The following is a 16087-nucleotide window of genomic DNA, read 5'->3' on the forward strand; positions in this document are numbered from 1 at the left end:
TCGAACAAAGATCCATGCACCCAAATTTGCCTCTAATGGTATGTGGGCTATATATGCACTCAATGTGCAAGAGTTATGTGGGCCATATATGGACTCTATGAGCAATTATTGGGATGAGTTAGGTGTCAAAGGGAGTTACTAAAGCTAATGACAAGTACAATTGATGTGAAGCTAGAGTGCCCATTATTCCCAACCCTGTTTTTAGCTGTATGTTGACAGAGTAGTGGAAACATCACATATGTTAGTGGTGGGGAATTGACACAATAGGTGTGCCCATCCACATTTTTCTTTATGTTGACGGCATAATATTGGTGCTTGAATCTCATGCAAGTCTACATCCTCGCAATGCTCTAAATGGTTTTTGTTGTGAAAAAGGCCTTATGATAAACTTGGGAAAGACTAAAGCTATGATCTTCCACACGTTGACTTGCAAACAAGTTACCATCACCCTATTCAAATAGCAAGTGAAGTATTGGATATATGTCTATTTATGTATGTATGTTCACTCAAGATATGCAACTCTAACCATGGTAGATTGACAATATCAACACACACATACTTCCAAGAGCATTGTACTTGGTGTGTGACAAAAAGTGTCAGTGTGATGGGGGATAAACAATGATTAAGTAAATTATGACTGGGATATAGTTTTGAGGGGGATTTGGGGAGGATCTATCAAATTTACTTTTGACTAAATAGGAGTGGGGGGTCTTAGACTTGGTCCAACAAAGTATGGTTATTTGAGGCCATGTTCACTCTTACCCTCATGTATGATAGATGCAATCCATTGTTGTTAAAAAACGTGTCCTTTATAGATATAGTAAGTTTTAGAATACCCACATGTATTCTAAATGTATTCAACCTTTTGGAACTGTCATTTTTTTAAAGCCTAAATTTGCAAATAATTTTAATTTTAATTTTCTAGGGTTTTTTTTAGTAGAGAAAAAGAAAATAATTATGTAAATATTGAAACACCATTTATCCATGGGCAATAAAGATAATTGGTATTTACTGGATAGTATTCAAATTCCAAGTATCTTTGCATTCAACATCAATGGTGTTCAAGTATTCGATGTATTCAACGTATTTTACCTTTAAATACGTATTCTAAGAACTTATAAAAAAAATTAGAATACTTATAGAATACGTAACATACGTATTGTACGCGTACGACATGCTACATATGTTACAACCATGGTGCAATCATATGGATCCATGTTTGCCCATGGACACAGATATGCAACTCTAGTTGTGGTAGATTGACAATGTCAACACACACTTCCAAGAGCCTTGTACCCAAGTATGGAGATTTGACACCATGTTCATTCTTACCTTCATGTATGATGGATGCAATCATATGGGTCCATGCTTACCCATGTACACAGATATGCAATTCTAGCCATGCTAGATTGACAATATCAACACACACACACACACACACACACACACACTTCCAAGAGCCTTGTACTCAAGTATGGTTATTTGACACCATGATCGTTCATACCTTCATGTATGGAGGCAATCATATGGGTCCATGCTTGCCCATGTACACAATCCATTAGTCATAAGATCATGGATGATACATAGTAACGGATCCACCTAACATGAAATTATACGTTTTGAATTGGCAATGTCCCCCACGTTGCCGAAAGCATTTTTCTAGATAATGTACCTCATAAGCCAAAATTTAATTGTTCCCCTTGAAAGAATCACACGTATAGTGTTCAGAGCATTGAAGGTGAAGGGAATTGCGATAATAGAACCAATAAAAAGATCACGGTACTCTAATGTGATGAATTAGTCCAATATCAACATCACGAACTTCTCGTGCTTTCAATATTATAATCTCCAAAATGACAAATGGAACAAGGTATTGAATAACAATTCTATATAGAAAAGACTTGGACCACACTAAGGGAACCTCTTCCTCACAATGAGGGCTTTTTATAAGTATCACTTTATGAACTTCTAAGCAAATGGGTTGTGAAAGAAGTTGTGGTACGTGGACATCTACTGCTATCTTTTGGTTGTAAAGGCCAAGTCCCATATTATAGCGGTAAACAACTTGTACTTGTTTGGATGGTTTGGCTGAGTCCCATAATATAATGTAAAGCATGGGATCTACATAGAATGGCATTGGATAAAATCTCACTTGTAAATCCCTTTGAAATTCAAAGAGTTTAAACAATTATGCCTTGGGTTCAAGTAAAAAGCTTTATGAGAGAAACATTGTAGGAATGTATAAAGAAGATGAATCTAACACAAATTCAAACCCCACCCAAAGAAACATCAATCTTCTCCTAAATTTATTACAACAAAAAAGATATTTCAATGAACAATTGAAGCCAATACCCAAGCTTGATGTTTTTGTTTTGTAGAGTTATAACTTGATTGTCAGTAACTCCATGCTCAAAATAGTATGTACTACACAAATAAATCCCTCTTGATATTGGCCCACTTAGCAAATTGAAGTTACTCGATCTAGGGGGGATATAGTTGTAATCTTTCTTGCATATGAACTACTTCACAAGGCCAACTAACTCTACTTGTATAACATAGCTCCTAATGGGGTTATTTCCTTTCCAATTCTTTGCATGGAAGTCAACTATTCAAGGAACCGAAGTACAATAATTCTTTAGACTTTGACACACATTCAAGAACATTGTGCATAAGGGTAAGCTAATGGGGGATGTAATGGTGTGAACCACTAACCTATCCTTAATTTAGGTCTAATTTTATGGGAAACATGAGTATTGACTCTTAATGATTCATTTACAAATTCCTAGACAATTTTTAATGTACTATAGTGCCTTGTTGATGCCACTAAACCAATTCGGAACCATGGTGCAATCATGGTGAGTACTTATATGTAGTAGCAACGTTGGTCCAAGAGCCATGGATAATAAAATATAGGTGACGGTAATAATTAAAAATATGCATTCCAAAACCATTATTGGTGTTGAATAATGATTTGTACAATTTTCCTCAAGGTTGTTGAATATGCAATATTTAGGATTTTACTCAATAGTGTCAAGGCACATGCAAAATTGACTCTTAGTTTGTTGAACCCACCCTTACGTCTTTAACATCTGAACTATTATTATGTCTACGAGGGGCTCATCCATAGGTTTGGGGGGGGGTTGGGGGGATGAGGGAGGAACCCTACAAGTGTGTAGTCCCTATATCTCAAAACAATAACACGAAAAAACAACTGTCTATTCACAATCTAGCTCAACTATAGTTGAAAGTGTTGATGTATAAAATTTAATCGTTGATGACATTTGTGAATTGAAATGGGCCACATGGGCAATTCCAGCTAATTATGTACATTGTTTCAAAGAAGTCCTCTTAAGAGTTTTGATTCTACTTGCCAATAACATTGCCTTCATTGCGTCACACATGTACATGATGTGACTAATTAACGTATTTTAATTTGCAATATGATTTTTTTTGGTATGCACATAAGTTCTAACTTCTAATTAACACAAATTGAATGTGCTACCCAAAGCTTATATTGTTAGTGTTCAATAAAGCATGTAGATTATGCTGCGTAAATATGAGATTAGGGATTTGGGTTTGAAATGTTGCAACGTATAATTAGTAATTTGAATCTAAACTATCACAACAAAAATGTTCATGTTAGCACGAATAATTCTATATTAAGTTGCATCCTTTCTAGGAACAAAATGAGATAGTGGCACAAACCTTCTTGCTTGTGCATTCCATTATCTAGGTTTCATATCTATGGGGATAGAGAGCACAATAAGTAAGAGAAGCAAACTACCTCAAGTTCCTCACATTCAATAGGATTAATAATGCGAACAGATACCAATTTCATTAGAGGGAGTCGGGACAATAACAAAACAACAAACAAGTGCATGCATCATCTTTTGTTTTTCCTCGGGAGCAAACATTTGTAACATGCTTGGGGATGGATACATCGAGAATCCATAAACACTCCTAACATAATAAAGGAAAGGATAAAGGTGATGTAGTTGAAGTGAAATAAGATCCCTTTGTCTATGATTGTATTTTGGTATGGAGAATAATGAGATGCCCAAGTTGATCGCACAAAAGGGCGAATCATTTATGTGTCTCAAAAGGACCCACAATCTGAAATGTTGAATGAGTTACGAAACTAATGCTTATTGTCATGAAAATTCTGTAACACGTTATTTTCAAATTTGCCAGGGAAAGGAAAACGTGAATAGTGCATTGTTTTCTAGTCACCCTTAACTTATGTTAATAATTTAGCAAAAAGTTCATATCAATAGAATTATAATACAAAAGGTTATGTGCATAACACATACAAGGCCAAGTTATTTATTTCATGGTAGTGCCATAAAGTTGAGTTATTCTTCTTAGTGAAAAACGAGAATCTTTCTTATATCCTTCTTGGTTCATTTTTCTTGTATGTATATGTATCTAATGATTTTATGGTTTCTATCATTTTTTGAGCCTATTTTCTATGTAACTACAAAGAGAGATCCACTGGGTTTTACTTGAAGAAAGAAAACTCACAACTATTCTCATCTTGAAGTATATAGGCTTTACTTGTAACTTTTCAAACTAGGGCTCTCGAAACAATAGACTGATTTCCTGGAGAGGCCATGCTACAAGACTTTAATAATTGTAGTCCAATAATCTTTGTAGCATAGGGTGGTGTCGGTCTAAGCTTAGAAACACAGAATTTTATATAAAAATTTACATGAATTTTGGGAAGATATTGATGGGATTGTGGACTTAAAAAAGTGAGTACATGAGATTGCGTGTGTGCGAGTTCAAATCCAAACGCCACTCTCTTTGAGCCCAAAATGCATTTAACATGTAAATAATTCGCCCACGTGAAAATGAAAGTTGTGTCCTACAATTATAGCCAATAAAAAGTAATCGAACTCGATTCCTGTAAAATCAAAACGAATTGAATTCGAACCCTTAATACTTACAAAGAAGAATTGAATTTGATTGTTGTAAAGTTATCCACCCCCTTCCCAACGTACCTTGTGTTTGTCAGGCTTCATCAATGTTACATATGCATGTATTCATACTAATGCACACACGCACACACATGTAAAACACACAAAACACAAATGTATATGTATAGTATTTGTGTACGCAAATGTACACACACACATAAGTATTCCAATAACTTAGGAATTGAATCTTATTAAGCTCTAGTTTGCCTCATAAATAACGATAATCCTCAACACAACATTACGTTGGGAGAAACACAGAAAAAGGAAAAGAAATAATCCTAGGATAACTTCGTCAAATTATTTTATGACATGGTAAACAAACTTGGTTCTGGTTGGAGATTGGTGTAATGGGGGGGTTAATGAGTTACTCGTAGGTTGTGTCTCCACATGCATGCATCTTTTTCCACGACACAAAGTGGAGATTTCAATACAATCTCAATAACAGTTGACTACATGTAGAATCATCGTCCGCTTTTTGGTTGAACAATGTGAACATTCCATTAAGAGTTTATTTGCATATGGGTGACATAAAAAATAATGTACCAAAACGATGCTCACAAAGTTGTTTTGTTTACTTAGAGAAGAAGCACGAGCATGCTGCCATACAGTGGCGATTGGCACCGGGGGCACTCGCGAGCAGCATATAGTAATTGATGGCAATGTTTCTCGTCAGGAGGCAATAAAAAAAGTGTAGTTTTCGGGGATGGGGAAGTATATGCCAAGGTCTGAGGTCTTGGTGGGCAGGAATGGTCTGAAAAAGACGAGTCACGAGACTATGCATGGTATGAGCACTGGTGAATGAATGAATGGGCAGGCCAGGTGGGTTCGGGAAACGGGCGGGCAGGGTGTCTATTCTCACTCGTTTGGGATGGCCGGATCATGGGCACTAGTGAATGGAATGCCCAAGCGCCGGTGTTCTCAGGAAATGGGCGGGCAGGCGGGATTTGTCGGGCATCTATATTGTCGGGATTCATCCATGGCAGTCTGGTAACCTCTGGTTTTCTCTTTCTTCTTCTTGTTCCTTGGACCCCATCATCACCATGATGATGATGGTTCATGATGATGATGATGATGATCATCATCATCATGATCATCATGATCATCATGTGTTAATGTGTTAACAGATACATGATGATGATGATGGTGATGATGATGAGGAGCATCCATCGCTACTGGAGGAACAGTGGCTTCCCCCTCAGCATCTTTCTTCGTAGGCGCAGGTACTCTTGCTCCGCAGCTATGGCAGCCTTTTGAGCGTCTCTCTCTCTCTCTCTCTCTCTCTCTCTGCCTTTCCTTCCCCCCCACCCCCCCCTCCCCTGCCTCTCCATGCCTTGCTTTACTTTCATCCTCCAGCCATGCCTCCTCCTCCTCCTCCTCCTCCTCTCTTCCCTTCCTTGCAGCTCTCCTGGCCCCCTTCCTTCTCCCGTTTCCCCCTCAAGCTCCCTGCCAAACCCTAATTTTGTCCTTCTGCCACATTAAGCAGCATTTCGACCGACCGGCCGCCTCTGCTGCCTTCTGTCGCGCAGGGGATAAAAAAGAAAACCTTCGCCTGGTTGTCTCCCATCTCCCCCGTTCTTCTGCAACAGCCTGAAGCCGAACAGAGCGAGAAATGTCTGTGTAGTCGAAAAAGCTTCCTGGCCATGACCATCACAATTCCTTCACAGTTGAGTTGGAAGAGGAACGGTACTAAGTTTTCATATTTTATACAGTTAATTTGCTTATATTTAGTGTAATTGCGAAGCTGCGAGTGGAGCTGGAACATAAGCAGTATGGAATTTGCATATATTTGCCTCGTCAGTCTAGTAACGCTGTGAACATCTGGCCTAAAGGCAAAGCTTTGAAATATAGAGTGGAGGTGGAAGAGAAACTGCACGAGAATGGCTTATATTTCTAGACATCTAGTCATGAAACTCTGTGGAATGTAATGAAATGGCGAAGCTGTGAGGGTTGCCGGAAACGAAACGCTTATATTCTCATAATTAATCTAGAAATGCCATAAAATTTAGAGTAATGGCGAAGCTGTGAGAGATAGGAGCAAGAACAAGGTCAGATTCTCACACAGTGGAGCTGGAAGAAAAACGGTACTGTTGCTTCTATTTCCAAGAAACCCTCTGAAATTCTACATAATGCTGAATCTGTGAGGGTAAGAACAAGAACAAAGTCAGATTCATGGATAATAACTCCACAGTTCACAGAAATTTTGGGTTTTTAAGCAATGCAGGCTTTTCCATGGAAGAGAAGAATGGAAATATGGAAAGTTCACCACATTTTGGCTTTGATTCAAAAGATTCTGGAGGTTCTGGTGAAAGTAACGTAAATCAGACAGCTGTGGTTGGAGGTTCTGATGCTAATAAGGGAAACGAGGCTGCTATAGCTGGAGGTTTTGGCTCTAATAAGGGAAACCAGCAGGCTATGGGAGGAGGTTTGTGTTCTAATATGGGAAACCAGGCGGAAACTGCTGCAGATTCATGTGGTAATGAGAGAAACCAGTCAGCTATGGTGGCTGGAGGTTTTGGTACTCGTAAGGGAAACCAAGTGGCCATGGCTGGTGTTTCTGGTGCTAATAGGGGAAATGAAGCCATCATAGCTGCCATGCCTCTCAATGTTGCATGTCCTGAGGACTCGACTTGGTCTTCTGTATCATCTGCAAATGGAATTATCTCTGTTGTTCCTGGAAAGGGACGAATGTCGGCTTCTGAAGCTAGCCCCATTGGAGGATCTGTAACATCCAATGATAACATGATTGGCCTGGAGCTTGGAAAACGGACTTACTTTGAGGTACCAGGAGGAAGTGGTAGCACTAATACGCAAGGGCCCAACCAGACTCTTCCTAAAAGGCCCCGTGCTTCTGGTCAAACTCCAAAATGCCAAGTCGAAGGATGCAAGGCCGACCTTTCTTCTGCGAAAGAATATCATCGCCGTCATAAAGTTTGTGCCATTCACTCTAAAGCCACGCAGGTGATTGTTGGAGGCCAAGAACAACGGTTCTGCCAGCAATGCAGCAGGTACACTATTCTATGTCTTCTTCTCGTTAGTTTGATTGTTGAAAAAAGGAGCTTGTTGTCAGCAAGGCTTAACTTTTGCAATTATTAACCAGAAAGGACTGCATCAATGGCAGTGATTTTTCTAGATCGAGTATAAGATTCTTCATGTTCCCAATGGCTGGTCCATTAAAGCTGAGAACCTTCCAAGAATATATCTGGATGCATGATATGCTCCGTGATTAGTCCAAATAAATAATATATAAAAATGCACCTTGCTGTCTCTGCTGTGAGTAGGGGATACAATGTAATTTAGAGATAGAAATGAACCTTGAGGGGTTTTCGGCTACAAGACTGCCTATGAATGTAAGTAACATGAATCACCCAACCATAGCGATGGTCAGGAGACTCCCTTCTGTGCTAGGGCAGTGTCTGACGATTACTTATAGCAAAAGGATTAAAACTAGGGAAACAAGGTCCTGGGAACTCATTTTAGAGATCCAAAAGGATCAAAACTTGGCAAAAGAGGTTCTGCATAACCTGCTTAGAATTACAGAAATTTGAAGAGCCTTGATTATGTTGAAATCCAGTCCTAAATTGTCAGTTACTCAGTTCTATGCATTCTATTCCCTTGTTATCTATGCAAGTTTTTGAACCTTGTTGACCTGGGATACTCAGATAGAAAAGCATCAGCAATGAAGATAATTTCCCAGGCATACCAGGAAATCACGAATAATGTTCCAGATAATTTCAGATCCTCAAATTGAACCATTTCTTGGTTTGTGCATGCAATCCTTGTGCAGGAACCATGCAAGTCTTCTCTGTATGGCTCTGATTTTATTCTGAGAAAATCTGTGTCAGCTACGTTGGGAGAAGTGTGGAACTATAAGACTTGAGAGAGACGGACAATAGGAGGGTGGAAAATGAAGAAACATAGAATTTGTTGCAAGCTCGAAAAAATAGACAAACTCAAACCTAGGGTAGATACCAAATGTTTGAGACAGGTTTGATAGATTTCAGAAAGCCTTGTTAACCAGGAGACAATGGGAGGGTGGAAAATGAAGAAACCGAGAATTTGATGAAAGCTAGAAAAAATAGACAAACTCAAACCTAGGGTAGATACCAAATGTTTGAGATAAGTTTGATAGATTCCAGATCAAGAGAAAGGGTTGTTAACCAGGATACACAAAAGGAAAGTATTCCCCACAAATATCAGTAAATCATGGATATGATATTCAGATTGAGCACCGAAAAAATGTGTTTTGAACTGCGAAAGTTTTTGCCTCTGCTAGTTTGGCAGAAATGCTGCTCTATGAAGCTTGCTTTTGAGACCACCTGAAGAATCTGAACAAACTATCCAGAAAGCGATCCAGAACATTGTTCAAACAGAAGGGGAAACCCTCAATTTCAAATCCTCCTCCGTAAGTCTTCCTCTAGTCGGAGAGCGGGAAGAAATTCTGTATTTTTCAATAAAACTCTAGGATGGGTTGACTGTTGAATTGGCAGCAAACAAAAGACTTTGGCAATGGTTAAAAGTGCCTTTGTAATAAACATTCATTCAAGGATTTTCCTAAAAAGATGTGTACACTTCTGTTAAAATTAATGTCCAATTGAGAGGGGACAAGACTCAGATGATTCTGACACTGGAACCAATTTAGTGATGGAAATCTCCCTCTCTAAAGACATATCCCCATCGAAGAATCTCTATTAGATACTCCTTCCATGCACCCTGCTGTCCGCAATGAATCTGGAGAGTAAATATGTACCTTACGATCCTCTATGAATTTGGCAGCTCTTTACCTGTAATGCCTTTCTATTATGTTGTGATCCGAGTGTAGAAATGGGTAGATTAATCTTGGAAGTCAAATAGAGCATAGGGATCTGAATGTAGAGACAAAATGACATAGCTTTGGGTGGGCTTGTGAGAGTCATGCAATGGGTGAGCTGAGCACTCTTCATAACGATGGCAAGGTTGAGAGTTTGTAGGATTGGAGGTTTCCCATATGGAAAGTCTTATATGTTGAATGGAGGGACTACCCATTCTGGAACTGCCCATTTCATAACAGAGTGAGTAAGAGCTAAGATAGATTGTACTTAAGCCCCCCCTCCTTTTTTATAGCAAGGAAATTGCTTATATTGCTGCAGTGCCTTCTTCCCGCCTTTACCAAGCCTCGTAGACATGCATTGCAAAAGCCCTTTCTTTCATCCCTTGCTGCCTCACATTGCTCCTTTGCTGCTTTTCACCATGGCGTTCCTGGCTTTCTTGATAGTGGCTGAGCCCTGTTGGTCTCTTTCCAGATCGTGGATTTTCTCACTCATGTCAGACAAATGCTGAACTTATGCACGTGCGTAAGATTATTTGGAAAACAGTGTATCAACTGTAGCAGCGTTGTTTCTGGGTGCAGTCTCAGAGCTTTCTTTCCCAGTCCGATGCATGGGATGGTTTTCCTTTATATGGGAAAAACATCACCAACGTTTTTCTCTGTACCATGATACTCCCCTCTTTTTAACAATTACGAGAACAGCCCTAGATATAGAAAATAACCAAAATGCCCCTCAAATTTTGTTAGATTTTATTTCTAATTCGGAATTGTAAATAACTGGTTGTGAGCCAAGTGCTTTGCTTGTTGTTGATAGTGGACTTTTAAACAAAGGATGTAGCTGGTATTTTAAATAAAGACGAGACTAAGAAATTTGTGGTACTTTAGATGAATATTACTGAATATATACAGAGTGTGTACTGTTGATAGCTGGCCTTGGAAAATTCAGATACCAATGTATGCCATTGATAGCTCGTCTCTCTGCGTATACTGCAGTTCATGATTATAATGTTTTTATGCACATGTTAAAAGTTATCTTTCACTTGAATGTTGGACAGGTTTCATGGTTTATCTGAGTTTGATGAAGGTAAGCGAAGTTGTAGAAGGCGTCTTGCTGGTCACAACGAACGTCGCCGGAAGCCCCAACCTGATCCTCTGGGGTTTAATCCAAGGTTTTTGCCTTCATTTCAAGGTATGTGCTGAGCCTTTGTCTGTATTCTTATCTAAATACAGGTTTCTGCTGCGTACAGCTTATATGAAAGAATATACATTCTATTTGAACCAGAGGTAATTATGCAATATTAATATTGGCCTTGGTTCAACAGATAGCAGAAAGTTGGGCCACTTATACACAGACAGGCCATCGTTTGTATCTCATCCAAGAATTTCAGGTGTGTCAGCTCTTTATGATGAATGTAACCTAACACAAAAAGGAGCCTGGCCACAAAGGATTTTGGACCAATCGTCATTTGAGAACACAATGTCAGTTGGCACAGTAGCTGAACGTCAGTTATTTCTAACTGCTCTTCAGTATTCGAATGATAGGTCATCACTTTTCCCCCCTCAAAGTCCAAAAGGCATGATTTCTGTAGGCAATGATGTGTCTGGCCCAAAGACACATCAATACTTCCAGGGATCTGTCGACCCCCTGGGTCAAAGCTTGTCTTTGACATCATCATCATCATCAGGGGTAGGAGTGCTCTCAGGACTTGAGGCTATACCCATAGGTCAGGGTTTTACAAGAGTCTCAGACTCTGGGCGTGCTCTCTCTCTTCAGTCAAACATGCAACTTTCGTCATCAACACCGGCATCGGTTGCAGTATCAATGGATATGACGACAAATTCAAGTATGATGTCGAATCAGAACTTGTACAGTAATCATATCCCACTTGCTCAACCTTTAGGACAAGGTGGGCAGCAGCAGCAACAACATCACTATGAATGGATGAGTGATAAACTGCTCTCGGCCGGTTCAAGCTTCAACACACACTCTTCAGCAGCATCAGCTGGCTACAATGCACATTCAAACACAATAGAAAAGAACAATCTTGACAGATCCTTCACACCTAGCATGAATGGAAGCTATGAATGTCTTCCTTTGTACTCCATGATGCAAGGAGAAGTACGACTCGGGTCCATGACACAGGATGTGAAACCAACTATGCCAACTATAGATCTCATGCAAATGGCGTCCGCCTCCACCAACCAGACCACTCAGACTTTAGTTTCCTCAGGAGGTGCATATGAAATTGGTATCAGTGGATTTGGGGACCTGCAAGCTCTAGGCTCCTACGATTCATCGATGTTCGGCTCACAACAGATGTAGCTAGCCAAGGCAGAAGTGTTGAGTTCGTGGAATTACTGCTTTACAACAAAAAGTAACAAAAGTAAACAACATTTTGGTTTTATGTAGTTTGAATTGATTTTTGTGTTAAGTTCTTCTTTGCCAATATATTTACGCTTTAGACTCAAGGATTGTTTAATTTTTACTTTCTAACCTCCACAATGGTTCTCTTACCTTTCTGGTTTGATGCTTTTAGAGCCTTTCCTTGAGTGACTCTTATTGAGAAGCCTTATTACATTGTTGCAGATTGATGGGCCCTGCAATTCCTCCTTTTTTATTCTACATTTGACGATCAAGTCTCTACATGATACATCAAATTCTATTGTTGAAGTACTTGAATAACCTTAATTTTGTTTTTCCAATTAATGGCTATGAACATGTAGCATAAGAAGCAAGAGCAATCAATGATAACACATGCCTTTCTTCGATAAGCAAAGATGGTAGCTTTTTTTGAAGTATGTTTTTCAATACATCACCGAGATTTCATACTGGAAATAGCAAATGGGTTTTAGGATTTAATATACTTTCTTTCAGTTTTTCGAGCTGACGTTGAAGGGGTAATGAAATCTTGTAAAATTCTGGATGTCTCTGAAGTTGAGAGGTTTGACACATTTGTCCACACCAAGTTCATGAAGAGGATACCCTAGATCATATTTGGTTTCTTATCGCTAGTATCTATCCATGGTGAATTTATGCTTTGTTTCATGTTGCCTGTTCTATATAATTAAATTAACAGCAGTCAAATGTTTTATAAACGTGGAAATGAATTGTTAATAAAAATTGCAATACATGATTAAGATATGATGGCATCAGCTGAAGGTTAAGAAAAAAATTGTGATCCATCTAGAAGAAGCATAAGATGCTAAAATGTGGAAAGATCAGTGATCAAATATAGAGAAGTGGACCGTAGGTAACTGCAATACATGATTAATGATAGATGTGATGGCATCAACTGAAGATTATGAAAAAAAAGTGCGATCTGTCTAGAAGAAGCTTGAGATGCTAAAATTTGAAAAGATCAACAATCAACTGTAGAGAAATAAGCTTGTAGACAACTAATGATGTGTTTGGAAGAATCAAGATGTGCCAACAAAAAATCATCCCTTTTCTAGATGCATATATGCGGGCATCAAGAAGTGCTTTAGCCAAATTCCTTCTTTTAGTGCCAAAGACAGTGCTACATATTCTGCTTTAGTTGATGAGAGTGTGACTCTTTGTTGCCTTTTGCTTTGCCATGAAATGGCACCATTCGATATGAGGTACATGTATCCTAATGTCGATTGTAATGTGTCTTCGTCACCCCCTCAATCGGCATCGGAGTAGCAAGTTAAGTATGGTGTGGGTAGTGGTTGACATGCCGAATAGGTGATGCCGAAGTCCTCAGTTTCTTGAAAGTACCTTAATAGGCGTTTCAAGTGTTGGGTGTGGATTGGACTTGGTGCCTACATGTAGCGAGATAAGAAATTAGTTGCAAAGCATATGTCAGGTCTTGTGCATGTGACGAGATATCTAATATCACCAAGGATGGCATATGGAAATGCCACCATATCTGATGTTTGAGTCCTTGTTGAGGATGAGGTTGGTTTTTCTGTTTTACGTGAGGTGGTAGGGGAGTTGACCCACCTTTACATGTGGGTATGTACTTTTTACGGAGTGACTCAACGTAAGATTTTTGGTTTATTTGGATAAGACCTTGGAAGGAATCTTGTATAACTTGGATACCTAGACAGTAGTGAAGTGCTCCCATATCTTGCATTAAGAATGCATGGAGTTCACTCTTGGTTTTGGATAGTATGTTTTCAGAGTTTGATAGAATTAGGATGTCGCCGACGTAAATGGCTAGGAGTATTACATCGGGGCTATTTCGGCTATATACATTGGGTGGGATTGAAAGTGAATATATCTGAGGTTTGACATACACGCGTTAAATCGTTTGTACCATTGAAGTGGGGATTGTTTTAGACCATATAGAGATTTGATTAATTTACAGACATAGTTGGCGTAATCTTTATATATGTAACCGAGCGGTTGCTCCATATAGATCTCTTGATGTAAGTTTCCATGTAGAAAGGCCGTTTGAACATCCATTTGATGGACGAGGAGGTGAAGTTGCGCGAAAGTGGCAAGTAATGCTCGGAATGAGGTCATCTGGAGGACGGGAGAGAAGGTGTCGTTGTAGTCTATGCCAGTACTTGTGAAAATCCTTGCACGACAGGTCGAGCTTTGTAACGCGAGGTCGTGCCATCGACATTAAACTTCTTCCGGAGTAGCCACTTGCAAGATACCAATTTTCAGTCCGTTGGTTGTTATACTAGTTGCCATGTTCCATTCCCATAAGAGATTGGTGCTTCGAGTCCATGGCTTCACGCCATGAAATGGCTTCGGTTCCTGAGAGTGCTTCCAGTATATTAAAATCATCAAATATTTTTTAGGTTTAGCAATTGAAGGTCATGATCAGAGGATAGATCTTGGATCATTTGTTGGTAGAATATATCTTAGGGATCAATTGTAGTGGAGTCTAGTGATGGATGGTTAGGGTTTTATAGTATACTAGAGGCGAGGTTTGTTTTTTCATAGAGCTCTTTCAAAGATCAAACCTAAGGATGAGATTGGGAGGACGAGATTTAAGGATTGGTCCTAGTAGAGAAGGTAGATGGATAGATTCTACTCGTATAATGGCAGGTAGTGCTCTACTAGAGGTTTGTTGTTTGGTTGTAACGGTACTTTTAGATGAGTTACAATGTCTTGCAAGTGGCTACTTCGGAAGAAGTTTCATGTAGATGGCACGACCTCACGTTACAAAGCTCAACTTGTGGCGCGAGGATTTTCACAAGTACCTGGCATGGACTACAACAACACCTTCTCTCCCGTCCTCCGGATGATCATTTCGAGCTTTACTTGCCATTGCCACACAACTTCGCCTCCTCGTCCATCAAATGGATGTTCGAACTGCCTTTCTACATGGAAACTTACATCAAGAGATCTATATGGAGCAACCGCCTGGTTACATATCTAAAGATTACCCCAACTATGTTTGTAAATAATCAAATCCCTATATGGTCTAAAACAATCCCTACTTCAATGGTATGAACGGTTTAACACGTGTATGTCAAACCTCAGATATATTCGCTTTCAATCCCACCCAATGTATACAGTCGAAATGGCCTCGATGTAATACTCCTAGCCATTTATGTCGATGACGTCCTAATTCTATCAAACTCTAAAAACATACTATCCAAAACCAAGAGTGAACTCCATGCATCATTCTCGATGCAAGATATGGGACCACTCCACTATTGTCTACGTGTCCAAGTTATACAAGATCCCTCCCAAGGTCTTATCCAAATAAACCAAAAATCCTACGTTTAATCACTCCTTAAAAAGTACATATCCACATGTAAAGTTGTGTCAATTTCCCTACCAATCTCACTTAAAACAAAAAAACCAACCTCATCTTCAACAATGACACAAACATTGTATATGGTTGCATTTCCATATGCCAACATCCTTGGTGGTATTAGATACCTTGTCACATGCACAAGACCTGATATATGCTTTGCAGCTAATTTCTTATCTCGTTACATGTAGGCACCAAGTCCAATCCACACCCAACACTTGAAACGCCTATTAAGGTACTTTCAAGAAACGGAGGACTTTGGCATCACCTATTCGACATGATAACCACTACCCACACCATAATTAACTTGCTACTCCGATGACGATTGGGGGGGTGATAAAGACACATAACAAGCGACATTAGGATATGTGTACCTCATATAGAATGGTGCCATTTCATGGCAAAGCAAAAGGCAACAAAGAGTCACACTCTCATCAACGGAAGTAAAATATGTAGCAATGATGGCACTAAAAGAAGGAATTTGGCTAAAGCACTTCTTGTAGGAAACAACACTCTTCCCGGATCATCCTCTTCTCCTTCGATGTGATAACATGTCAACCATTATGCTC

The 16087-nt window shown here is 39.3% G+C and overlaps 1 protein-coding gene and 1 non-coding gene across 2 annotated transcripts; one reads left to right on the forward strand and one right to left on the reverse strand.

The window, feature by feature from the left end:
* Positions 1–6302: 6302 nt before the first annotated feature.
* On the forward strand, positions 6303–12451 carry LOC147854226 (uncharacterized). The gene is made up of 3 exons (XM_087331044.1): positions 6303–7981; positions 10836–10969; positions 11103–12451. The coding sequence occupies exons 1-3, from the start codon at positions 7146–7148 to the stop codon at positions 12101–12103; spliced, it is 1971 nt and encodes a 656-aa protein (XP_087187170.1). The 5' UTR covers positions 6303–7145; the 3' UTR covers positions 12104–12451.
* On the reverse strand, positions 8715–8822 carry LOC147854227 (U6 spliceosomal RNA). Its single transcript, XR_015531112.1, has one exon. It is a non-coding gene; the product is annotated as a U6 spliceosomal RNA (small nuclear RNA).
* Positions 12452–16087: the final 3636 nt, after the last annotated feature.

Source organism: Azolla caroliniana, unplaced genomic scaffold (assembly GCF_043228905.1).
Source record: "Azolla caroliniana isolate FFs.n. ecotype wild unplaced genomic scaffold, voAzoCaro1.0.p SCAF_15, whole genome shotgun sequence".
NCBI classification, from domain to species: Eukaryota; Viridiplantae; Streptophyta; class Polypodiopsida; order Salviniales; family Salviniaceae; genus Azolla; species Azolla caroliniana.